General features: G+C 39.4%; 3 protein-coding genes across 3 annotated transcripts; 1 reads left to right on the top strand and 2 right to left on the bottom strand.

Moving 5' to 3' along the window:
• Positions 1-382: 382 nt before the first annotated feature.
• capza1b (capping actin protein of muscle Z-line subunit alpha 1b) lies at positions 383-5,287 on the top strand. Its single transcript, XM_068338108.1, has 10 exons — positions 383-472; positions 2,294-2,357; positions 2,517-2,568; positions 2,778-2,841; positions 2,935-3,141; positions 3,229-3,308; positions 3,399-3,477; positions 3,589-3,660; positions 3,760-3,822; positions 3,961-5,287. The coding sequence occupies exons 1-10, from the start codon at positions 434-436 to the stop codon at positions 4,099-4,101; spliced, it is 861 nt and encodes a 286-aa protein (XP_068194209.1). The 5' UTR covers positions 383-433; the 3' UTR covers positions 4,102-5,287.
• A 78-nt stretch (positions 5,288-5,365) lies between these two features.
• cttnbp2nlb (CTTNBP2 N-terminal like b) lies at positions 5,366-21,075 on the bottom strand. Its single transcript, XM_068338093.1, has 5 exons — positions 20,961-21,075; positions 18,375-18,482; positions 10,415-10,666; positions 8,963-9,070; positions 5,366-7,680 (listed from the first exon to the last, which is right to left on the bottom strand). Exons 1-5 carry the CDS (start codon positions 20,964-20,966, stop codon positions 6,376-6,378), a joined length of 1,779 nt encoding a protein of 592 aa, XP_068194194.1. The 5' UTR covers positions 20,967-21,075; the 3' UTR covers positions 5,366-6,375.
• Positions 21,076-23,076: 2,001 nt separating this feature from the next.
• On the bottom strand, positions 23,077-26,466 carry LOC137601931 (cytochrome P450 3A19-like). Its single transcript, XM_068324429.1, is given in 8 exon segments — positions 23,077-23,448; positions 23,546-23,708; positions 23,788-23,838; positions 23,840-24,012; positions 24,120-24,244; positions 24,917-25,037; positions 25,207-25,300; positions 26,456-26,466. Coding segments are annotated over 8 exon segments (840 nt in total). The 3' UTR covers positions 23,077-23,346.
• Between the last annotated feature and the right edge of the window lie 458 nt (positions 26,467-26,924).

Consider the following 26,924-nt stretch of genomic DNA (forward strand, 5'->3'; position numbering starts at 1 on the left):
GAATCGTTTATTCACAACTGTGAAATTTCGTTTTTGCCTTTATTTTGAAACTATATAGGAAACGATCGATAACTAAGGGTTGACGTTCTCTTGCGTCTTAAAAAGTCTGAGAATATTTACATTGGTTTTATTTAATATTATTAAATATAGTGTGTGACGTGCTCCGCCATTGCTCAGTAATACACATTCATTATTAATGATGCTTTAAAATTCCTTTGTCTTTGTGTGTGTGTGTGTGTGTGTGTGTGTGTGTGTGTGTGTGTGTGTGTGTGTGTGTGTGTGTGTGTGTGTGTGTGTGTGTGTGTGTGTGTGTGTGTGTGTGTGTGTGTGTGTGTGTGTGTGTGTGTGTGTGTGTGTGTGTGTGTAACTGAACGACAACCACAGCACTGTTTCTGTCAGTCAGCTAGGGTAGGTGGGGTCACAAAGAGCCAAGATGGCTGACTTTGAGGAGCCGCTGTCAGAGGAGGAGAAGGTTTGGAGACCGTCTATTTATCTTCTCGAACTGATTTTCTTGTATTTTTAGATAGGTGGTCGTTGTATATAGGTAAACAGTGAGATTAATGGTTAAGATTTACAATCAAAATCACTATTTTTGGCCTCCTATCATGAACTTGTATATTTGAGGCACCACAAGCTAACTAGCCATTGCTAGTCAAAGCTTATAGTTGTTTAGCGATGCAATGAAACACGGATAGGAGTTAATCATTCGATATTTCTGCAAGAAAAACTTTCAGAAATAAAGTCTAGGTAATGAAAGTCTACTGTAACGCTTATGTCTGTTTTGTTTTTTGTTTTTTTAGAACGTGGGCTAAAATTTCTCTCGTACTACGATAGCTAACATTAGCGGCTAGCGTTTCTCTGCCCTGGATTTCTGGGTCAAACAGATTCAGTTGCAGCTCAAATCCTTTTTAGCCTCCCGTGGCTGGAAATCAGGGTATGAGCGTCTAAAGTTTTGACCGAGCCTGACAGTGACAGTGCCGTAATGCGTACGGCAGCTGGACTCATTGGTTTACAAGCTGAGGGCGATGCTTAAGTTATTCTGTCATTGTCTACTCCTTCGGTTAAAATGCATCCATGTAATTTTACGAACATCAACCGTGTGGTTGCAGAGTTAAAAAGAAAAAAAAAAGGTTAGAATATTCTCTCGATAATAGGGAATTTTTTGAGTTTACACATCTTTTGACAATCAACGAAGAGAAAGATTACCAAGTCATTATTTTAGTTACATATAAAGTAGACAAGCCGATGGAGGCCCCAGTGTCACGACATGACCGAACATGCGTTTAATTATTAGGGTTGGGCATTATTTTTTAAATTTTTTCATTAATTTGATGTAAATCTAAAGGTGTTTGGTTTTTTAAAATTCCACTAGTGAATTATTCTCAATTCCGGTTCTTTGGTCAAAAAAGGTCGCAAACTTATTTCGCAGAGGAAAATGAATCGCGAAAAAACCCCGTGCCATAATAGTTTTACAGTACATCATTCATTAAGACCGACTTCATATATTTGTGTCATGTCGGCTCATGATCGAACGCACAAAACTGTACCGGATCCGCGGTTGTTTTGTCAGTATTTATTCAGTGTTTGCTTGTGACACGGTTTATAACAGGACAGTCGAGTATAACTTGTTTGCGGTCTTGCTATAGAGAAGAAGCACAAGATATTAGTTTCGGTTTAAGTGCTTGTGCTGAGAGGCTATGGGCTCGGGGTTGGCATCAAATACAATTGGTGATTTGTATACAATGCAGCGATAGTACTTCGTCATGTTAGTTGTGCATTCTATGCAATACAGGTGTTACACTGTGCTAATCCAGCATTTTTCAAGACAAATAAATCCTTAAGTATGAGTACGTACTACTTATTGAGATCCACAACTGTGCTGGTCTAAGCAACCATCCAACCTGTGAGTTGGAAAAGTGCATGGCACCATCATGTAAACTGAAACTTAACTTGAGCATGAGTGGGATTTTCTTATGGATACAACGCTTAATCAATGTAGTATTTCTTGGCAATTCCTTTGAAATCAAGAGTTACGGAACCAGTGCCCAACCCGCTCATAATCACCAGTGAGAGCATGGAAAAGTCACAATTGGATTGAAAATTACTTACTAAATAGAAGGAGAAAAAATGCATTTCAATTTGGTTTTTGCATATTTTTTGTTTGCTCACTGAATAGTGAAAATTTATTACAGGTAAAATCATTATTTTCTGTGTGTGTTTTGTTTTCACTGATTATACAAGTCACAATTCAGGATTGCTGAATTAATAGATCACATTTAATTTGCTTCCATAGGTTCGCATAGCGGCCAACTTTGTGGCTCATGCTCCCCCTGGAGAGTTTAATGAGGTCTTCAATGGTAAGAATTTGCTGATCATGATCATATTAATATTTTGGAAATGCTGTGTTTAATACAATTCATTGATTACATTACAATCCATAACCTCTGATAACAGAAGTGAATTATTTTGCTTCATAAAATCTACAACCGTGTTTTTTTGTTTGTTTTCATTCCTAGATGTGCGGCAGCTTCTCAACAATGACAGCCTCCTCAGAGAGGGAGCATCTCAGTAAGTACCTCCACTCATTCATCAAGTTAAAGGTCATGAGTTTAAATGCTTTTATGGTAATTTAAACAAATCACAATACCCCACTTAACACAAATACATCGCAAATACATTTGGATATTGATAGAATAGAAAACATTTGTTTGAAGCATTTTGATGTGGCATTACCTTTGTTGTATTGTATCTGTGCCTCTGTTCATTTTCTTGAATAGGTCTTTTGCCCAGTACAACATGGATCAGTTCACTCCTGCCAAACTTGAGGGCTACGATGACCCGGTATTTTTCTCCCATTATCTCCCATTTATAATCAGAACTTCAAATGTTAAATGTCAGATTCATGAATATGTTTTGCCACTCTCTTCTTAACAGGTCTTGATCACAGAGCATGGTGACTTAGGTCAGGGTCGCTTCCTGGACCCCCGCAACAATCTGTCGTTCCACTTTGACCACCTAAGAAAAGAGGTTGGTGATGTACAGCAATACGATGGAGAAACAGCCCTGAAAAGCTGGAGAGATGCCTGTGATACTGCCCTTAGTGCCTATGTGAAAGAGCACTACCCCACTGGGGTCTCCACGGTGAGGCACCAAACATTGCTATCAGTGTAATATAACAAATACGGCTAAAAACTTACCCATGTTCACCATACGATTTGTGTGTTTCAGGTGTATGGAAAGATAGTTGATGGTCAGCAAACAATCATAGCCTGCATTGAGGGACATCAGTTTCAACCCCAAAACTTCTGGTATGGTGACACCACAGACTCTGGACACTGATTGTAACTGGTGTTACTGTCTGATTGTAGTGCAGGATTTGTCTTCATTCTCAAACACAGGAATGGTCGCTGTAGGTCCGAGTGGAAGCTGACTATCGGTCAGTCTAATGCTCAGGTGGTTGGAGTGCTGAAAATCCAGGTGAACTGAATTAAGTGCGCACTAATGATAAAGTCAGGTCATAACGAAGGAATATATTTCCAAAATCCTGGTTTACTAATGCAGTTCTTTACTGCTTTTTTTTTTTTTTAGGTGCATTATTACGAAGATGGGAATGTGCAGCTGGTTAGCCATAAGGAAGTAGAAAAATCAATAACAGTGAATGTAAGTAAAAAAACTTTACATATAAGCACTCATTAAGTCTGACAAGAGGTTTAAACCTTGTGTTGCTTAGATGTTGTTTTGGGGAATTTTTTGAAACAGAATGAAAATCAGACAGCTAAGGCCTTTGTGGACATTATTGAGACTGCAGAAAATGACTACCAGGTAAGTTGTCTTTTTTGTATTGATATTATCTTTTACATGCTAATGCTAAAACTATAGTAACTATCTTTTAGATTGGGAAACAATGAAATATATAACAATTGCATTTCATATTTGTTTTCCTCCTCTTCCTGCATTCAGATTGCAATCAGTGACAACTACCAGACCATGTCTGACACCACCTTTAAGGCCCTGCGTCGCCAGCTGCCTGTCACACGCACCAAGATCGACTGGAATAAGATCCTAAGTTACAAGATTGGCAAGGAGATGCAGAATGTTTAGTGGAAGGTCATCGACTGCGATGAACTGTCCACTGGGCCTACAACCCAACTATATATGCGCAAGGACTAACCAAAGCAAAACTATATCAGTATGGGGCAAGGAAATATTTATAAAGCAAACGTATAACTGAAGAGTTGCAGACCATAATGGTGGTTTGGACTAAGGGGTTACTTCTGGATGTGAATTGTTAAGTTGTGTTGGTTCAGTGTGTAGAGCTGTGCTAAGGACTGCTGCAATAAAAAGGAATCACAGATTTCCCTAATTCTGGCGTAAAAAAGTTACAATATTTATATTTTTGTCAAACTGGTGCACAACTGTGAGCGTACCACAGGACAACCCTCTGCACACAGGAAAGGCAGCTGACGAGAGAAAATTAAGCACACAACATTTTAATTTTGGACACAAAGTACGTACAAAAAAACTTTTATAATTTGGTGCTGCAGTAAAATTTTACTCCAACAAAACTGATATCTTAGTTCTCTATTGCCAATGAAAGTGATAGTATTTCTATCTGTTGATGATGTTGGAGTTGTGTGATCCTCAGCATAGCTCTGTCTGCACTGTAGACATTCATGTTTGTTGGTGTCTGTCAGGGTTGAAAGAACATGTACTGGTTTTCTGTTGTGCTTCACTATGTCCACTCATGCAGAATGACTGAAACAAGATAATGCAACTTCTATGCTGCTGCGCCTATAACGCATGCTCTGTCCTTATACTTTGGCAACACCACTTCTATTACTGTAAGGTTTTTCCTTTGTAAAAGGAAAACATGCTCCTGTTACTCAAAATTTATTTGCCAAAATCTCTTTCCTATGGTAAAGAAGTCCATCCCCCCAAACCCATGTACGAAAATTTCTATTTTAATATGCTGGTTTATTTTTGTTGGAGTCTTAGCATTTTGCACTCCTGACTGTAAAAAAACTGCTTGTTGGAAAATGTCAATTGAATACAAAGCAGTTTCCATGTAAGGCAAGCTCACATACTGTAATCTTACATGTTTGAGGCCACTCCATACTGTATATGTTACATGACATATGACATTCTGCTGACTCTAGATCAGTTTCTTGTTAGTTATACTATGTACAGTGTTCAACCCTCACACTATACTACAACTGTGTGCCGATCAGTTATAAAATTCAAGACCATACTGCCCCATTCTGTTGTACAAAATAAATGGATGAACATCTTTGCGGGATTTTTACTTCATTTTAAATGTGTTACAATAATCTAGATTCAACATACTTATCAGCCGTTACTGTTGATAGAAAAAATTGTCACGTTAAGCTTTGATGCATGGAAAATTTATTTCAAATAGTGTAAATGTTAGGGTTAGTGTTTGTGATTGGCAGATTTACTAGAAACAGTTGGACATCACCTTTCAGACAAAATCAATTATTGGTTTAAAATCAGAAAAGCATGGTAAATCTCAACAATCATCTGATGTGTTAAGATGAGACTAAATTAATTGACATACTATAGAAACAGTAGTAGATTCAAACATTAATGCCCCATTTTATGTTACTTGATGGGACTATCCTAAGGCTTATCACACATTCATGATGCATTCTCAATCTCCATTTATGTTTTAGATTCCCTGAACAAATTATTTGGAACTGTAGAGGGTGTCTTACAATAATGTGTAGATAAGATAGTGTATTTGTGACAAGAAAAAAAAAATCACATGCAATGTTCATTCATAGACAACTGTAAAGTCTTAAAAATGTATTAAATTTTCACTGACCATCTCCACAAGAACTGCATGACAATTAAATGAAAAATAGTTAAAAACGACCTTCTACTCGATTTTGAAACAGTGATAGCTACATATTTACATCCATATATGTGTAGCCCTTCTATTTACTATACAGTATTCCTTCTCATTTAAGTTTTCCTTTTGTGATTCCAACAGACAAAAAAGGCATGTTTTTCTATTAAATCTCATTTACATTAGATTCTTGACACATACGTTTCCATACAACATTAACATAGTGGAAAATACAGAAATATTTTCATTATAAAAATTCAAACTTAGAAAAAATCTCTATAAAGCAGTAAAGACAGGAACGCTAATAGAAATATTAAAACTAAGACAACACATAATATGTTATATTGGACAGTTTCTGGAACAGAGGTAGGGGTGCGACAGATTCTTAAAAGCATCTGTTTGAACCAATCCAGAGTTGAAGTGTGTATACTACTCATTACTAGTGCAATGCAGTGGGCTGGAAAAGATGAACATTACCGTCATTGTTGATTCAGACTTGACTCATCTAATTAGCTGCGGGACGATAAAACCATGTCTGGCTCCTTGGCTCCCTCCTGCCCGCTGTTGCTATGACCACAGTTCCCGGTCAGCTCTGGGAAGAGGCTGGTCCGCCCAGAGTGACTCGGGGAGCCTGGAGTTGGACTCATGCCTGGTTTCTTGGGAGGGATGGGAGGAGGGTGAGTCCTCTCTGAACGAGGAGTAAGAGGGGAGAGGATACCCGGAGACAGAGGCCCTGAAGAAGGTGACCTTCCTCCTGGAGGAGATGCCGCTACATTGCGGTAGTCTGTACCAAATGGAGAGCTACTTATTGGTGTCAGCTTGATGCCAGCCTGTTGGCTGGTGAAGCGGGATAGCACCTGAGTGACAGTGTTGCGGGCCAGCTGCTTGGCTGTGCTATGCTCTGGTGGTGGAGGGATGGAGGAGGTAGTAGGGGAGAGGTCTCTGGGGGAGAGAGGGCCACCGTGTTGCTGCTGCTCCAGCTCAGCCTGGCTCTGGAATTTGTGCCTGGCGGCCTGGAATCGCTGGTTGATTCCAGCCTGGTAGGAAGACTGATGGAAGCCTGGGTTACCCAGGCGCTTGGCAAGAATGGGGGAGGAAATGGGAGAAGACGACAGTGAAGAGGACGCTGTGCTGGAAGGAGAGTGAGGATGAGAGAAAGAATGAGAGTGAAAAGGGGAATGCAAAAGTGAACCTCCCCCATTCTCAACCACTCCTCCGTTTTCTCCTCCTCGCCCTTCCTGTTTCAGTTCTGTCTCTTTGTGGGCATGATAGCCATTAATTTTTGACAGTGAAGCGGTTTTAGGAGCGATGGATATCTTTCCATCCAACTCTGTCTGAACTGAGGTGGACACCACTTTGACCTTAGAAAGTGACTCTTTCACTTCTGTCGAGGCCTCCTTGTTCTCTTCTCTACATCCTCCAGTGTCAGTCAACCTCTTCCTCAGCTCCTCCAGTTGTCTCTCAAGCTCTCTGCTCCTGTTCTCCTCTTTGCCCATCTTGGCCTTCATCTGCTCTCGCTCTGTGTCAAACTCAGCCAACTGCCTTTCAGACCTGGCCTCAAGCTGGGCTGCCCTCCTCTTCTCATCTTCAAGAGCGTCCCGGAGCTTCTCCAGGGCATTGGTCTCCTCTTGCAGCAAGGTGCGAAGTTGTGAGACCTTCTGAGACTCCTCTTTTGCAAGGCAGTTAGCTTTCTGGAGCTCCAGAGTTAGGCTTGAGGAGAGCTGCTGCTGCTGGGATAGTGACTCCTCCACCTGGCTTACTGCCTGTGCCTGTTCCCTCTCTAATCTCCGTACTGTTGCATGCTCAACTTCTAACTGGAAAGAGAGGGAAAGAAAAACAAGAGTGAGCAGTGAGCTTTTCCACATTACACCACTAGGAGGCAAAAGAACACCGCTTTGTGCAATCAGACCAACACAGGTCAGGACACAAGGTATAAAACATTTGGACATATAATTGCCACAAAACTTATTTTAATTACATATTGTGTTTGAGTTTAAATATCTACGTAGACCTAATTTCTCTCGAGCTTGGGTCTACTAAAAAAATTTTGTATTTCTTTTCTAGTATTTAACCAAACACCCACTATACTTTCTCTCATGACGTGTGATTTTTTCAATGAAACAACTTTTTGAAACAGAACAGGTGTTCTTATTTATATTTGGTTGCTTTTTTCAGACACAAAGCTCATAAAACTGAGGCTCACCCAACTCTTGTAGTTTGTACAGTGTCACATTAACTGCAGTTAAGTGGGTGTACGTGTAATTAAGTCCTCGAGAAGTGGCATAAGAAACAAATGACTGTGTTGCTTCAGAATCAGAAGACACTGAGAGACACAACTGTGTTCATTTCTCCAGCTAAGAAAAAATCTTTTGCTTGCAGGGCATTTTTATGGGAAGTTCAGAGGATGGGTTGAAAGGTTCGATGAGTAATAAAGGGAAACAGGAGGTGATGAAATACAATCCACCGTACAGTATATGATTAGGAGACAAAAAACAACATATGCGGGAAAGCCTGCGGAAGACTGGGAGACACTCAGGAACTCTTTATTACATAACACTGTGTGTGTGTGTGTGTGTGTGTGTGTGTGTGTGTGTGTGTGTGTGTGTGTGTGTGTGTGTGTGTGTGTGTGTGTGTCTGTGTCTGTGTGTGTGTGTGTGTGTGTGTGTGTGTGTGTGTGTGTGTGTGTGTGTGTGTGTGTGCGCCGACCTTGCATCAGACATGGACATCCATTATCCCAGGTTTCCTGGGGCCAAATCGCCCCATGGCTGCTGGATAACTAAACAATGGCCTCTTCCTCCTCTGTTTCCTATGGAACAGTTCTACGCTTGTGTGTTTGGGTGCCTGTATGCGTCTGTACTTGAACAGGGCAAGCCCTCTCACTCCCTGAGTTACACTTGGGAATGGAGTGACGCTTCCCAATGCTGTCACATCTTAAAACAGAGCAACCATTATTGAGGAAGAACACAGCAGAGGAGGTGCAGAGGGAAGGAGAGGGAAATGAAACATTTCCTCTACCAGATGTTCTTAGCTGACAACTGAGAGCACCAGAGAGCAGAACAGCATATGGACACTATGTCTCTGACAAGTTGGTCTTACCTGTTGAAGCAGGTTGTCTCTTTCTGCCTGCAGCATGAAAGCGAAATCGTTGCTGTGTGCTGCGTCCTGAACATGGCGTTGTTTCTCATCCTCCAAATCTGCTATCATCTATCAAATATAGAAGAAAATGGTAACTAGACCCAATGCAGTCACAGACCGCAACATCCTGCGACACCCCTGAAGTCAAAATTTTATCTGACCTAATTGCATAGGTCAAAGATCAAACGTAGTGCTCTGACCTACTGTCATTGATCAAAGCACTAGCTGTGATCTACGGTCTTGCTCACGCTGGCCTTCTCCCTTGTCTTGCAAGATCCCACAACTTACCCTGACCTACTTCCGGGATAGGTCAGGGTGCCCTGAAAGTAGTATCTGACTAGTGCATAGACTAGTGCATATGGAGAAGAACCGTGTGAGTAACATCAAAAGCTACTGCATAGGTAGATCAAAGCACTAGGTTTGATCTATGGTCTTACTCACACTGGCCTTTAATTTAATCTGTGCTGTTGCAATTTCATCTGTGCTGTATGTCATGCATAGATGTATATGGTACATTTGACAATAAAGCTAACTTTGACTTCTCCCTCGTCTTTCTATCTTATCCGGTTCCTGAGTGTACAAAAGTTCAAATGTGACCTTGTTTTCTCAAGGTCAAGGTCATCATCTCACTTTCATCCCCTTTGCTGCCCGCAATTATCTGCAACAATTGCGAAGATAATTGGTGGACATATGAAAAAACGGACAAACACATAAATGCTATCAATTAAAATACATCACCGCTTTGAATCAATATAAGATAGATAAGGTACGGTAAGGTAAGGTAAGGTAAGATGTACTTTATTTATCCCAAACTGGGACATTTATACAATTATACAAGATGCAGATGGTGGGATTGCTCTTGGAAAATTCAGTGCATGAATTTTACAACATTCTTGCATTATTTTTTTTCTGTAATACGATTTATTTAATGGATTTTCTTGCTAACCACAGCATTGCTGCTGTGAAACTTGTTTCCGGACTAAAAACCCATGAGATTAAACTGTCAAAACTTCACGTGAAGTTCTGTCAGGTTCAACGCATGTGATTAAACTGTCAAAACCTCATATGAAGTTCTGTCAGGTTCGTCATCACGCTACAGTTCACTCTTAGAAAAAACGAAAGCTTGAGTGATTATGACTCCAATAAACTCTTTGGTTTTCCTGTGATAAAGCACCACACTCCGCCCCAGGAGTCGCTGACACTGCCTCCAGGGAAGAAGTTTTGACAAATATATTACCTGCACATTTTCATCACTTTCTACCCACAAATCTACCGTACAAGCGTGACCCCCCAGCGGACACAAGATAGGAGCTTGTATGGTGTGCAGCACCATCCTGACACGCAAATATGACACAAGCTGGGGACCTCATCAAATCTGAAGGTGCGTCTTCACGACAGCATATTGCCTCTTACCCTCCTGTGTCTGTTCTCAGCAGCTGCCAGCTGTCCCATCATCCTCTCTTGCATCTTCTTGCAGTGAGCCATGACTAGTTTCAGCACGGCCAGAGGATTCGGACCAGCTGCTCGGCCGCGCAGGTGTGTGTGAGGATAGCGAGGGGTGTTTCGGCGCTCCTCTGACTCGCTGTCTCGCTGCAGGGCCAGGAAAGGATCGCTGAGGTCATACTGACCATAACGCTCCTGGACAAAAGCATCTCTGTGCTGAGCCTGATGGATAGACAGATACACACAGCACACATTGTTCTGTTGAGTCCATTTTACTTTTTTAACATTTCATTCAAATAAGGCAGAGCTCCATGCACTGAAAAATGAGGGTGGCTGATAGAAAATGTATTCTTGAAGATCACAGAACATAGTTATTTAATCATCGTGGGATTTTGATGATGTTTAAAAAAACATTGGAAGAAGTCTTTTTATGATTTGGGAGGCCCGGAAGTGATAATCAGACTCATTCATAGGAAGAAGTTTGTTTAATATTTCTAAACAAATGCAGGACATTTCAGATAAATAACACACTGTTTAAGATAATGAGATATATAATTGTAGACATTTTATATCATGAAATTATCTCCCTCTATATATTAGGATTTGGCACGTAGCAATCCATGGAATCATCTAGTACTGTAATTTGTTGGCCCACGCAGGAGAAAATATCAGATGTGAAGGACAAATCAAGGAAGTAATTATTTGGTCAAAATATAATATTGAATGCTAATAATATGTTGAGACAAAAATTTAAGAAGACAGAAAATCCGCAAAAAAAAATTTAACATTTTTTTTATTTAATTTTTAAATTTTTTTGTTATTTGATGCACAAATACATTTACTGTATGTCCATTGTCTAGAGCTGCTTCTCTGCCTTGAGGGCCATGGATTCTGGAGCCTATCCCAGCTGGCTAAAGTTAAAAAACGGGGTACACCCAATATAAGATGCCAGCTCTTTGCAGGGCCAACACGCACCCACACACACACACACCACAGCACAGCAAGTCAGCTGTAACTAAATCTAAATGGAGAGAAGAGTATCCATGTACATGTTAACTGCTGACAAGATGTCACAACTAGAGGTTTGATGGAGTGAGGACTTCATTCCACACTGCGGCACAGGAAAAATGTGTTGAGAAGATAAAATGAGACTCAACCACCAGAGCCAAGAATAATAAAAAAGTATCTCACTACAAGCATCCTTTGTTTAAGTAGAGAAACACACAGACACTCACAGACCATACTAAATAGAGGATCAGGAGGTGTAACCTTTAAGGTAATAACTTCATATGTTTATAATACAATCATACATGGACTCAGAAGTGAGTGTGTGTCTGTTTCTGTGTGTAGAAAATCTGTATGGGGTGATGTTATTATCAGTGTGAGTACAAGCAGATGGTCTTTCCCCTCAACCCAAACACAAAGAGGTGAGAGACGACCATCCAACCCCCAACAGGAACAGATGTTAACTCCTCCCCAGGGATGCAGGGGTGAAGGACCGGGCCATGAAATCTGACACACACACGCGCACACATGCACACGCACACACACACATACACACACGCAGAATTTCTAATTAAGAGGATGAGTAACATTGTAAAGGTAAAATAATTGAATAAAAGTTAATACACCACTTATTTAAGAGGAAAAATTGGATCTCGATGGGGACAAACTATTCCAAACACCTCAACTAATTTCAATTTATCAAGCCCATTTAACAGAAACATTCTGGAATGATGACAAATGAAGTGAAAGAGGATTAGGCTTGATTGGCCCCTCTCTGGTTTGCTGTAAGCAGGAAGTCTTATTTACTCCATAAAGCAAGCAATAAAAGGGTTAGCTGGGGTGTTCATGATGGAAGCATGCCACAGAGTTCACTGTACGCCTTAGGGGCCCGTCACTGTCTCAAGGCCCTCTTTGCCCCCTTCGTCCCCCTGCCAAAAACATGCATGGCACTGAATTCCTCTGCCAGTTCATCACCATTTCTCAGAAAACGCCTCTGTCTACATCCGCCTCTGTCAGCCCTCTTTTTCTCAGGCACTCTTGGAAAGCGGCTTCACAAAAATACACACACAAACGCCCCGAGGGCGTCACTGAGGAGGCTATATTTGAGGCTCTTTCTCTTGCCAAACAAAGAGTGTGACCCTCAATGAAGAGATTACAGGACTCCAACAAAGACACCATCTCAATGCCTTCAATCTGTTGTATTGTCTCCACGACTGACCCAGAAGGCTTCAATGCCTGTATGTTTAGCACGAGTATGTGTAGTATATGGACTCCTTTTCTAGCATCATCCAAAATAAATGTGTGCCTTCCCAAGGACGATGTGAATATTTTTTTTGTTGGACTATGGAGTAAAGTCTTGAAGCTCATTCATCACGCAGGAAAAAAACCTGCAGCTTCCTGAGTTAAATGACCGTTTAAACTGACCATTAAGGACCAGGCTGAAATTGGCTTGCGTGTGTGTGTGTGTGTGTGTGTGTGTGTGTGTGTGTGTGTGTAGTAGTCTGAACCTCGGTCTCCTATGGTTTTCTAAGGATAATTCTGATCATAATGACAGAGTGTGCTTTCCTTTATGAGAGGGCACAACAAGAAAACCCTCTCTGGTGCAAAGCTGTAATTATTGCCTCGCTGCAGATCACAAATGTCTTCACAACTCAGTCACGGGAGGGTCTCTTATGTTCTATTAATACACTTCTTCAGATTTATAATCTGCATCAAGTATTCTTTGATAACATCTTAGAATGATTATTTAGAAGAGGACATTTGTTTGAGTGCAGCCTTTTTCAGCAGCCTGAATGCTGTCAGGTTTAAAATGACAGAATAGACCACGGGTCCTGACACAGTAAGATTTTGTCCCAATAGTCCCGATATGAAAAAACACACCGAACATAACTCTCATGGATCAAACAGTCATGAAAACACATCATTCCAATTTTTTTTCCTGAGCCTCTAGATTGGGATCATGTCACCCCCTGAAGGAACCCTGAGGGTCCTCAGAGCAAGTTCTGAGAACTGTCTAATGCATCCCTACAGCTGTAATGAGGTGTGAAAGACAATATGATGCTTTTCACCTGGAAAAAGTCTGTCAGTCAGTTACCTATAGCCTCGAGGTACAATCATCTCCTTATGTGGGCTGAATGGAGCCAGGGTGTTCTGTTTCCTTAGAGCCTCTGTAATGACTCACATACAATGAAATCAGGAGCTAGCGTGGACAAAATTACAGCTCTGAATAGTTTTGAGTGCACATCTCCTCTTACACACGTACAGATTAGCCCAGAACCAGGCCCACATAACATTGAGAGTAAAGGAAAATGTAACAGCTTTCAAAATTGAGATGAATGCATGCGCTTCTACATATTTATACCTTTGTTTTGCGCATCTGGAATGTGTCTGCCTGAGTGCCTGTGCAACCTGCCGCATTATGTTCTTCACATAATTGCTTGTGTCTGGTATATCATCTAGGCTTTGCAGTGGAGTTTATGAGAAATGTATGCATTCCAGGTGAATTAATCCAGTCTTGGAAAGTACAAAGAGACAGACGGAAGCCAAAGAACAGCAAGGCCAGACCTGTTGGGTATGAAAAGTTACTTTCATGGAATTTAAGCTGCTCTAATAGCAGCTTTAGAATAATGGATGACGCCATAGGGGCACTCCAGAATTTTACTTTTAAATCGTAAAACAAACAAATGGCTGTGAGTACCTTTGGGTCTGTTCTGTTGTGTCAAACCAAATGGGTAAAATTAACAAGGATGTTGTTTCAGTGAAGACAAGATACCGTTTGATCCTAATCAGAATTTATTAGATGAGAAAGTGTGACATTCGTGGCACAGTGTATCATCTGTTGGTTGGAAAGAACATCTGTTCTGCATCTTGGAGACGGAAATGTAGTCAATGAACCACTTGTCAACCCTGTAGAGTACCAGGCCTTCCCAGCAGTTATTAATCCACAGACAGTCACAACAGATTCAACAAAGCCGGCAAGGCTACAAATTCAAACTGACACGAACAACTCTGATCCATTTTACTGTGTATTGGTTGCCGACATTGCAGAAGAGTCTGCTATTGCAAACAAAATCAACTTAAATGAGTCACCTGTAGCTTTTCTTTTAGGTGAGAAAATAGGATATGATATCACACACCAACCAAGCAGAACAAATGCCTTAGTCTGGTGTTTGGGACTAATATAAGCAATATAGGAGCTACACAACATTGTGACAACAAATGGATAGAGTGGGTGTTTAGGAAGAAAACTCTAATGATGCCAATACATGTAGTATTAGAGCTGTATTAACTTATTTTTGACCATGTAAACAGGATACCTACAAAACAAGCCAAAAGACAGAGTTGAGGCCTAAATAAGTGATTCTACTGCAAAACAACTAAGTTCCACCATACAGAGCAACTTGATCATTGACCTGGAATGGTGTTTCAGACCATGTGTCCTTGGGAATGGGAACTGGTAATAAAATTCAGGTAAGAATCTGGTAGAAGATGAAGGGCTGACTCTTCAGGACTCTGTTTACTTTATTCCCTTTGAAAAAAGTTATGGATCAGGGAATATATTGAGGGAATGCTCAGCTGTTGTCTCCAAAACCTTGATTAGAGATAGTCCCAAAGTGGAAAAGTAGATTTTTCATTATTGTGCATTGATTTTAATTTCAAAAAAGTACATGATATTCATTTGATGTCAAAAGTGGAAGAGCTAGTATTCAGACAGATGCCTCAGAGTCCCACAACACCTACTGTATATGTGTGTTATTTGGTTGCAAAAGAGACAGAGAGAGAGGGAGGGAAAGAGAGATAAAGAGACAGAGGGATGAGATTTTGAATGTTTACTTTTAGAACTAAAGTGTGCTTAAGGCGTAAACTGTATCTCCACACATCCCACCCACACATTAACCAAAGACAGCAATAAAGATAACCCAGGAAGTAGCCAAACATAGTCCCACTTTATTTTATTAGTTACATCGAGACAACTTATATGTAATGATTAACAACCTTGTGAGCTCAGTGGTGTTTATTGTTAAAAAACAGAAGCAGGATTCGTCACTCTTTGGCCTGTATGCATTCAGAGGACTATGATTCATCATTTGATCCAATAAGGAAGTGCTGCAGTGTGTCTTGATACTGAGAATTTAAATGGAATTCATTCACTAACGTCAACTTCTTATCTTATCTCAGACTTGGTTTTACCTGACCTCCTCTATCACTACTTTATTTGTAGCAGTCAAACACTCCAAGTCGGTGCAAATAAAAGAAAAGGGTGAAGTCAGTTCCCATTACAGGTATTACAGGTAATTTATTTTCAAGCAGGTTAAAATAATACAAGAGACTACCAGAGAAGCCTTCGTAGGGACATTGCCTGACACACAGTGTGTCACTCACATGGAATAATCACGACTGTCAGTTACATGCATAATTTCTTCATATGGGTGTGTTTCTATTTACTGTACTTGTTTTTGAGAAAACAAAGAAACTAATAACCATTGTCAAGCCATGGAGCTTTATGCTTGCAGGACTAACACTGTCATTTTAGGAGCACTTTATTGACATAGACCAGTGTACTTTACAGTGTTAAATTAGATATTGCTTTGCTGTGTAGTTTCATTTAAAAAGGTTCCTCCTGACCAGTCTCAAAATTTGTCCCAGATTGGATTATGATCCATATCGAATAAAGAATATGAACTCTTATCTGAGCTGTAGGCTGTAGTCAGGAAAATAAAGTCAGTCTGCAGAAACAGAAAAGCCTCTAGGATTACAGGACATGACATCATTCTAAAAAACAAGACAGTCTCTACTTAGCATGACTGTAACTTTTAAACCACAAAAGCCTGGTGACCAGGGTAAACAATTAAATCATTATCAAACAGCAATTTGTTTGTCTCACGAGGTCGATGACAAGAAATTGAAGTCCTTTCTGTAAACCCGAGACATATGTCAATATCACAAAGTTTGTTTAGACGTGAAGTTGCACACATTTCTTTTCCAGTGTTCACGCACTTCATATTGATGGGTAGAAGTCAAAGTTCTGCCCTGCTCTAGGTCTTTATTCATGCCTTCATAAGGCTGTTGAGAACCTATGCTAGAATTACGAATCATTACTTAGGAATCATTCATGACAACATAAAAAGTAGTTTTCCCATACATAAATTGACAAGCATCAACTGAAAAGATATGCCACTCTTGTTGGAATGCAGAGCCTGTGTCTGGTGTCATATTCTCAGGAATGTTCCCTCTAGTGAAACTACTTATCTGTAGCCTTAGTGATGAGAACAGCACAATCAAGAATCTGTTGAGACAAGTCCCAAAAGGTGACATCATTTCTTGAGAAAGTAAACAAGTGCTAATAACCTTTGAAAGTTTTCACAGGGTGATGAGTGACGGTAGGGTTAAGAGGTGCCACAAGGTGGTTGTCTCAAGCATATTTATCATTTTAAAAGAGTGATAAGGATTGAAGACGATACCCACTGGGTGGATCAATGTAAGGAAACAGAGTTCAATATCAACCAGACATTAGCTGTGTGTGTGTGTGTGTGTGTGTGTGTGTGTGTGTGTGTGTGTGTGTGTGTGTGTGTGTGTGTGTGTGTGTGTGTGTGTGTGTGTATGTGTGTGTGTGTGTGTGTGTGTGTGTGTGTACGTGCATGGGCCATGGTCATGGTCAATGATGAAGGCGCCTGAGTCTAAGTGAAAGAGACGATGTAAACAAGGAAGAAGGATAAAACAGAAGGATCTGAAACTGTCAGACCAAGAAAGATGCTTTGTTCTACATTTTTTTGTATTAAAAAATAAAAATATATATATATATATATATATATTAAAGATTTTGCTGCAAGACTAAAACAAGCAATGATCTCATAAAAAGTTGACCCCCTTTTATGGGGTTAAACTATGACAATACATGCAGACACAAAAAAAAGAAGATGAAAGATGTTCTTTTACAATCCATTTGGATAGATGCGATGACAGTGACTTACCCTCAGGCTCTAGCACTGAAATTCTCACATGATTAAAGACAATTTTCTTGCTAGATAAACTCCACTATCAGTGATTGTTTTATACACCTCAATAGTCATGGTTGCTACTTGCAGCGTAATTAATCTGTTTGTCGAGTCATGCCTGAGATACAGTTTCTAACATGCGCTTTGCTGATTCACGTTGTCCAAGTAGCCACTTAAGTTCTCCACTATGGTTACAGACAGTTTTGGCAGCAGGATCACTTTCCAGATTGAATTGATGAAGCTCAAAGCATCAAAGAGAGAAAAGAACTTCACCAGTGTCACGAAAAGCCAAACCATCAGAATTTTATATTTTCCAGCTTTATCAAAATAAAATTAATCAATTTTGTCACTGTGAGTAGAACAAACTGCACCCGGCATTTGGCACACACACGGTCATGTTGCTTTACTAGGATTTGCCTCTTGTCAAATTAGGATATATCACCTAATTCCTTGAGTCTGGATCTTTCAAATATAATGAATCATGCATTCATCATCAGTATCAGATATTGTTATTCTTTTGGGGAGAAAAGTTTTTTTTTAAGTTGTATTGTAGAAAAAAATTAATGAATTGACTAAGATTCAAAAATGAGAAACACAGATTTAAAGCATTAGCAGTAATAATCCTGGTGGTCTAGTGGACTGAAAGGCCCATGGGAAACCAGAATCACTTCTGTGCCATTGTCTTTACCAGCTGTTTCCTTAGCTTCCTGTTTACACATCCCCTCCCTGTCGGCTCGCATTCTTTTTGGGGGTGTAAGACTAAAACAGGTTAATTTTAGTCCCTAAGGATGTCCTCAGTACTTAAGGATAAAATAAAAAGAATTATTTACAGTAATCAAGTGCTGGGATGACCATTATATTTCAGTAATAATAATGTTGTCACGCTTTCTAGTGGAATTTGTGTGTATCAGATGTAGTGGCCAACTTACTCTGAGGGCATGTATGACCGTATCCTGGGCCTCCAGCTCTCCCTCCAAGATACTGAGAAAAGTCAGCAGCTCTGCTCTGCTTAGAGCTTCTACATTCATCTTATCATCCTGAAGAGACAGAGAATCAAGAAAGATTTTTGTTATTTCTGATCACAAATGAGAAACAAATGCACGTAAAATACAATCACAAATTTGTCTGTTTTTTATGAATGGATTTATGTGCTGAGGAGAATTTAATTCTTCCTTCGTTCTGTGTGTTTTGTTCTTCACTGAGTGGCATGGAGCTGATGTAGGATAGGATTTGAAATTCCATCTGTGGGCTCACTGGGTTGTGGTCCTGGTTACAAACAGGAAGTCATTAGCATGTCTGCATGTTAAGTTGCTGAGGACAGTTATGCGCTTTATTCAATCCCCGTTGTCCACGGGGAAGGTAGTGTGCTCTAAATTCTAAGAATGTTGGTTGAATGTGGTTTTTGTGCACATCTTATTTGCATACACTCGTAAGGCTCTAGACATTATTAGCTAGGTTGAGGTATGTACAATGTACATACAATCAATAACTCTCACTATTTGTTCAAAAAATATTTTTAAAAATAAAAAAAAATAACCAAACCTAACAAAAACTAAACTAAACTTAAATCTATATATAGATGGGTGTCTCATTAAAATCCGACTGCCAGTGAGTCCAGTAACGGTTTGTTCTTCTTGGAATGATTATAAGTGAAAAACATTTGTGTTTTCAAGGTGATGAGCACCGACTATCTAGTGGGTCCTAGATCTAAGGGTATTCAACTGAGATGAAACTTGTACTCTATAAATCACACTACATAAAACTCTTCATTCCTCATCATCACACTTGTTACATTTGCTGCTTTTTAAAGTATTCTATTTTGTTTTCTTTATCCTCTTGAATTTGTCACTCATCTTTATCAATAGTAAAGTTATTATTCCTCATCTTTCCTTTGAACAAACCTCCACTTTCCTTCTCATGGCCACATATGGTTGAATTTCAATAGCTCTGTTTACTTTCCTGCAGCAGAAGTTCGTGCAATTTCCTCAGTGCACTCTGTGGCTCGCCACACATGCAAGTAAAATCCGTGAAATGTGAATAAGTTGTTACTTACTAGCTACGAACCTGACAGGGATAGTCCTTTGCCACATTAGGCATAAATGCTTTGATTCTTGCTGGATTTGTTAGCATGTTTTTAAACTCTTGGCTGTCAACATATGGCCAAACTTTGTGTCACGCAATATTTGCAAATCAGCTACCAACATTCCAGGGATTCCCACTCCATGGGAATCATCACTCAAGGGTAAATTCCAGTATTCCACTCTGTGGCCCACAGTGCTTTCAAGTGGCAGTGTTGCATTTTGGCTTTGTAAGCAAGACAGCTGGCTGGTGATCCAGCAGCTACCACATAAATGGTAACTTAAAGTTTAGATGAAGTGTTTTATGACTTATTGTCTTAAACTCATCGAAAAATATTGAGATCTTACTTAAACATCTATAGTTTTTAAAATTTTTGTAAAACAAATTGATACTGAATTGATATTGCTATAATGCAGAAATTGAATTATTAAGTGAGATCTCATGTTCATCAGAGTCAAATTTCACATATCAGGCATCATTTAGAGAGCTCTGAGAAATAAAGGGATTATGCTCAGTGGTACTTTCTCCGGAGTTGAATTTGAGAGGGAAAGGGAAAATGCCTTTGGTCACATCTTAAAAAGAACTTGCATGTGTGTGTGTTTCAAAGAAGCGAAACACACACGCACACACACACACACACACACACACACGCACACACTGGATCCTGCTTTCTAATGGGTGTCAACCAAATCAGCAAACAATGATCAAGTCAATACACACTGCTACTTTTCCATTTTTACACTCATTTCTCTGAGGAAAACAAAGAAAGCTTTGGCTGAACTTGACTCATCCTGGCTGGAAAACCAGGAAGGATCTGTTCTCAACATGCAGGACAAAGCAATAAATCACAGTAGTTGCTGAGGAACAGCAGAGCTTCCACCTGCTTTTTGGGTATTTTACAAGGGACCATCATTATTTTCCTTGTTGGCAACATTCAATTCAATTTGTAAAGAGTCACAACCATCAAACTCTCCAAATTAGCTGTTATGCAATATAGACTGCCTGGGGTGATAATGGAAAATCAATACCCCATCAATAGTCTATTACAGCCTGAAGTACACACACACACACACACACACACACACACACACACACACACACACACACACACACACACACACACACACACACACACACACACACAAACGTGAAAATGAACTCAATTTAACATCCTTGAATCTAAGCGAACATACCATTCACTAAATTTTTATCTAAGAGCTGTTTTTTTTTCATTATTGTGTATCATAAAGTTTTTTTTTTTCTTATTGTAGCACAATCGCTGGAAGTTTCTCTGACAAAGCCGTGTACAATACGAACCAATACCACACTGGGTCTGAGACCTGTCTGTGGACTTCTGCAGTCTTACTATAAAACCCAATCGAACTGGAAATAGAATTTCTGCAAAACCACGGGAAACATTTCCGCAACCAACATACCCTCATGCGCTCCGTTCTGGACGCATTAATTCTTCTTTAAGTCCAAGAATGAGGATCCGCGACAGCATGAATCAAAGCCGTCCACTGTCACAGACGCTCTCGCTCCGAGGCGAATGTGAACAACAGACATTTAAGTGACGAGGGCCTCAGCCAATCACGACGCCGTGTGGAGAAAACAGAGCCAATGGCTGATGAGGATTTTTACGAGAGGGCGGAGACAAAGGCGTTCCCTGCTGGTGGGATAAACCTCTTTGTTTCGGACGTCCAGTGTTGATGTTTATCCCCTCCCGAGTACCAACGTGAAACAAGTGATTGCAGATTTGCACCAATAATGGTGAAATTTATACATTCATATATTTATATTTAGATGTTTCTTTGTCATGAATCGACGTTTTAGGTAAATAAGTGAACTCTATTGTAAATTTTGGAGCAACAATGTGATCTGTTTATGTATTTTTTTTCATAAGGTATATTTTTATTGTTTTGACAAATTTGCTGTGCCGATAGTGCGATTTTTTTTTTCTTGAATACCTACAGGTATAAGTGCTATAGATGCGATGCTGTAAGAGCCCCACTAACTGTGCTCTCTACTGCCATGCAGTATGCAACTAAATTGCATTGTTTTCCATTTGAAGAACACAAATAAAAATCAATAAACATCAGTTTCGTACTAAAATATTTCAACCAAGCAATCATTTCACGACCGTAGTTGTCATGTATTAACATTCTATTTTGAATCTGAAAGCAAACAGTGTATTCCTCGGATGATGGAAGTGCCTCTCATGATTCTATTACCAAGTACATGTGCATGTAAAATAAAATCTGCAATTTAACTGGGCCACAGTAGTTTAGTATCAGTACAGGAAAATGGATCTGGCTTTGATCCTAGTCTAAGGACAGTGGATGATGTACAGGTATATACTGTAAATGCCCACTATGGGATTGTGACATGGGATTTTGGGTTTAATAAATCCAATATGACAAAACTTAATCTAAAAAAATAATAATCTAAAATGTACTTAAATTTTATTCCTCAAGATATATCATCACCAGATTTGATATGATTGAGTATTGTAAAGTGATGTGGATAAAAGAAATAGTCTTAAAAATCAATTTAAACAGTTTGCTTACCAAAACTGACATGAAAAATTAATCGTACATATCAGTGCATTTTTATCTATCTAGTGATCAATCCCACCCTCCCTTTTAGCTTATATGTGTTTCAATAAAGACTGATAATTATATATAAATCCATACATTTCTGATTTTTGAGTCTGATAAAGAACAAGCCTTGCAGTGTCTGTGTTTCAACTCCCCTTAGTGATGAAATGGCAGTAATACAACACGGAGCGTGACTTGCTGTGCATCAAGCCATGTCTCCATGTAAAAAAAATTGGGAATGTGTAGACGCCTTAACCTGCTTCCATTCATGAACTCATTTGGTTTTAAGCTCTAGAAAAGTGAAAACACGTCTTTTGTTTCTAATCAACAGTAGAAATCACAACCTGATTGATGAGATGTTTTTGCCAAACGTTCATCTGCTTACAGTCAGTCATGCTCACATAATAAAACCTGCATGCTGTTCTGAGGTCTGTGCAAACTAGATTGCTTTCTTTCTAATGAACTGTTGAATGCAGCCCAGGTTTTTGAGGTCATATTTCAAAGGTCAGTGTCACATTTCTCTATAATATTTTAAAAAATGTAAAACAGACTCAAAAAAAGATTCCATTTGTTTTTATTAAAATCAGTAAAGAATGGAAAAAGCAAGAACAAACTTAATGCAGTAAAAAGAAAACTCCTGCATTAAACATTTTTCTTGAGCAAAATATTAACCTTGTAAACATAGCCTAATTTATCTGGTAAAATCTTAATCATTATTTGTATCGTTACAAAATTATTTCACTCTCATTCCTTATTCATATCTGTGGATGTATAATTTAAATATTTTTTTGTCATTTAGTTTCCATTCATATATTATAAATAGACTATATCTATATGAAAATTGTACAAACCCCAATTTCCACCCTTAATGAAATGTCACAGTCAACCAGAAAACATGGAAATGGACTCACCAGGATAACGATAACTGACTACATGTGAACCTTCTACTTCAGAAATGCTACCACTACAATGTGTTTTCGCAGCACAACAGTAATCAACAACATATGTAACAGTAACTTGAAGTTTTACAGAGTTGTAAAAAGGAGTCTAACCTTTGAAGAGAACTAATGAAAAGCAGCTGACATGTACTACCACAGTGGTGAACATGTGTTTCTATAACATGTGACAAGGCATTTGCAACATTTCAACTGTAAACGTACTTGTATACAAGAGGTTTATTGGTGCATAAACATACTGGTAACTTAATATGGAGGTAAGCAAGCAGTCAGCCTGAGGTAGAATCAGGAACAATTACCCTGGGCTCCAGCTTCAACTTGATGGGATTCTTAGGTTAGGTAAATCTATCACTTCCCAACTCTAGTGGAATCTACAGTATGTAAAAAAAAAAAAAAAAAAAAAGATGTGTGAGAAATTCATCCCTGAAAAAGCTCTTGCTAAAGTATCTGTCAGCATTTTAAAACTACCTCTGTCTCCTTGCAGGTGACAAAGCTAAAGTTCTGAAGGATCTCCACCAGGGCCAACTTCATCATCAACATGGCAAATCGCATGCCAATACAATTCCTTGGTCCAGCTCCAAAAGACAGGAAGGCATAAGGGTCTATGTTGTCTTTGTTGTCATTGCTGAACCTAAAAGATTACGAACAAATATAAAGCTTCTGATTACATTTCATTTCTAAATTTATTTACCTTTAACTCAGTAAAGTACCTTTCAGGTTTGAAGACTTTAGGCTCAGACCACAATAAAGGGTCGTGGTGAATAAGCTGTTATCGCGACAGCTGTTCCTTCGGGGATGGTCACTCCATTAATTTCCACAAGAGTCTTTGATATTCTGTCTATGCTGCGAGGAACAATAGGGTACAGCCTCACTGACTCATTCAGAACCATATCCAGGTATTCAATCTTCATTAGGAAGTCATACGTTGGCCAATCCTAAAAGCATGTTCAGTGTAAAGTTCTCATCAGATGGAGCACTCAGTCTGCTGCTGCGAGAGGCAAAATAAATCACAGCAGAAATAGATAATCAATACTCAAGTAACCTTTAGTGGGAAGTTTTTGTCAATTTCATCTTGCAGCTTCCTGTGGATCTCAGGATGGGTTGCCAGGTTGTAACCTACAAATTCCAGTGAGCTGCTACTGGTTTCATAGCCAGCAAAGATGAATACTTGACCCGTGAATTAAAAATGCAAAATAGATATTGCCAAAAGCATTTGCTCAACTATCGAAATCATTGAAGTCAAGTGTTCCAATCACTCCCATGACCACAAAGCGGAGTCAGCGGCTTTGTGGGTTGCCATGACAACAGGACTTTTTTGACTGCACTTATGGTGTGTTGGTTTTTTTTTTAAATTTTATTTTGGCTCAGCCCCTTAGAGAAAGGAACGCTTAATGTTGCAGCATATTAAGATATTTTGGACAAATTAATGCTCCCAACTTTGAGGTAACAATTTGGAAATAGTTCCTTCTGATTCGGACATGACTGCACAAAGAAAGGCCCATAAAGACATGGATGGGTGACTTTGGTGTTGAAGAACTTGACTCCCCCAACCTCAACCCAACAACTATGGGATGAATTAGCGTCAACACTGAGAGCCAGGCTTTCTCATCCAAAATCAGTCTGACCTGAGAAATGGCCTTCTGGAAGAATGGACAAAAATTCCAATTAACACACTCCTACACCTTGTGGAAAGCAGTGAACTGTTACCAATGCAGAGGGAAGACCAACATCATGAAAGCATATGGTTTATAACTGAGAGGCAACTGATGTTCATATCCCTGTGAAGGTAGGTAAGGGAATACTTTTGGCCATATACTCTATATTTGAGCTGTAGTGTACTTTTAACCTCCTTTAGTCGTCCACTGGTGAATGATGGAGAAAGTGTGTTGCGAATCCTCTTCCATTTCTCATCTTTTACTACTGAAACAGCATCGCGTAATAGTCCATTTAGGCCAAAGTACTGTCACACACTTACCCCCACATTCTGCCGTATTTTTTTTGGCATTCCATGTCATAATTGTGAATGCCCTGAGTTAAAAAAATAAATAAATAGAAACAATTGCATCAAGAAATAAACCATCATAAGCAGAATTTCCCTCATAAAACTGCTCCAATGATTCATGTCTCACCTTTCTGTAACCCAAAAATTTCCCAATAAAGGGCAAAGGTTTGGGCCCACGGATGCCTCTCTTCTTGAAAAAGCCATATGGAGCGTACCCATATCTGAGAAAGAAACAGAATAACAAAATTGAGACCAAATCCTTTCCAGATTAAAGGGCATTTCATTTCAAACAAGCCCTAACCCCACTGTACAACCCTAGTTTTTTTACCATTAGTCCAGTAAAATCACCACTTGTGATGTCACGTGTTACTGTTATGTAACTGAACGTACAGTGTGTACATCCTTTTTTTTCTAGCTGTGACAGAAACTTGACAAAGTTTGCAAATTTGTGGAAATAATGTGAATTCTTTTCTGTGCCAGGTTTTTTCTGTCACAACAGATAAAATGACGACTTTGTGATGTCATTATTTCTCATTAACACTTTGAAGGACTTTCGCTGCCTTCTCCCTCTATTGTTTGCAAAAATGATTATTCAACGCTCGCTTAATTGGTAATTTTATCCTCATGCATTCAAAAGGATGGAAATATAATTATTAAGGACTTACACTATAAGGAGAGCGACGAATGTTGCTATTAAAGTCCAGGTCTCTACAGAAAAGTTTGGGAAAATGTCCATCTTTGTCCAACAAAGTCCACCGTAGACTGGAGTCACTCCAGTTGACAGCGGAGATATTTGGGGAGACCCCTGGGGGCACATTCCTCTCTCTGGATGTCCCACAGGTTTCATATCACACTTTGACCTTCAATCCAAGCAAGATATACCATCGCGCTTGTAGTGATTATTATTCTAGAACACTCATTTGTAATGGTGTGGCAGAATTCTGTCCCAATGATGATAACTTTGTCAACCATTAGAGGCTGAAGCATTAGAATAATACTAATTTAAGTGTTGTAGGTGCTAAAGTAGGGTTTATCATCCCAAAGCAGGAGCAAAAGTCACCAGATAGCATATCATCATCAAACAGTCACGAAAAGCATGTGAAAAGTTGACTCACAGTAATTCTGTGTTTTTATTTTATTTTTCAAGATTATGTCGGATATGAGGGATTTTATCAAGTCACTATAAATTAATTTATCTTATCTGATCATTCATCCTCTGCTTTCAAATTTGTCTTTGTACTTATCCCAGCATCACTGTGCCACCACACTACATTTACAAAGACCATCTTTATAAATAGCAGAAAATGTCATTTTATTATCACATTTCATCGAATAGTGATTCATACATTTTCTGCTGCGGTAACTCTCATCCCAACCTGAGCCTCATGTCTCCCATGTGCTGTTGTTGCAAACCTGCAACCTTGACATTGTCAAAGTTAGAAGTAAACTGAAAAGTTAAACTAAAAAGTCTCCTTTATATAATATCAGAAAAAACTACGAAATGACCTTTGTTGCAACCATCTCTAAAGTAAATGAAATGAAGAAGGCAGATGGGAGCCTCCTCGGTAAGGATAAACCACTCATGACCTACCCCTGGGATCTCTTGTGAAAAACAGTGTGAAATATAAGTGAATCTCTCCTCTCAGAGGTAGGCTGAGGGCTCCAGTGTGATTTGTGGTTTTGAAGAATTGAGGCTACAGCCAAAATGTTCAGAATCCTAAAGGAGAGTCTTTAGATCCCCACGGTAACCGATGAGGCTAACCTAACCTGGTCTGGAGGAGGCTGTGTTCAGATAAGTTTCAGATGGAATATATAATAACTGCACTGATCTTTAACTAATACTTT

The sequence above is a fragment of the Antennarius striatus genome, chromosome 2 (assembly GCF_040054535.1).
Source record: "Antennarius striatus isolate MH-2024 chromosome 2, ASM4005453v1, whole genome shotgun sequence".
NCBI classification, from domain to species: domain Eukaryota; kingdom Metazoa; phylum Chordata; class Actinopteri; order Lophiiformes; family Antennariidae; genus Antennarius; species Antennarius striatus.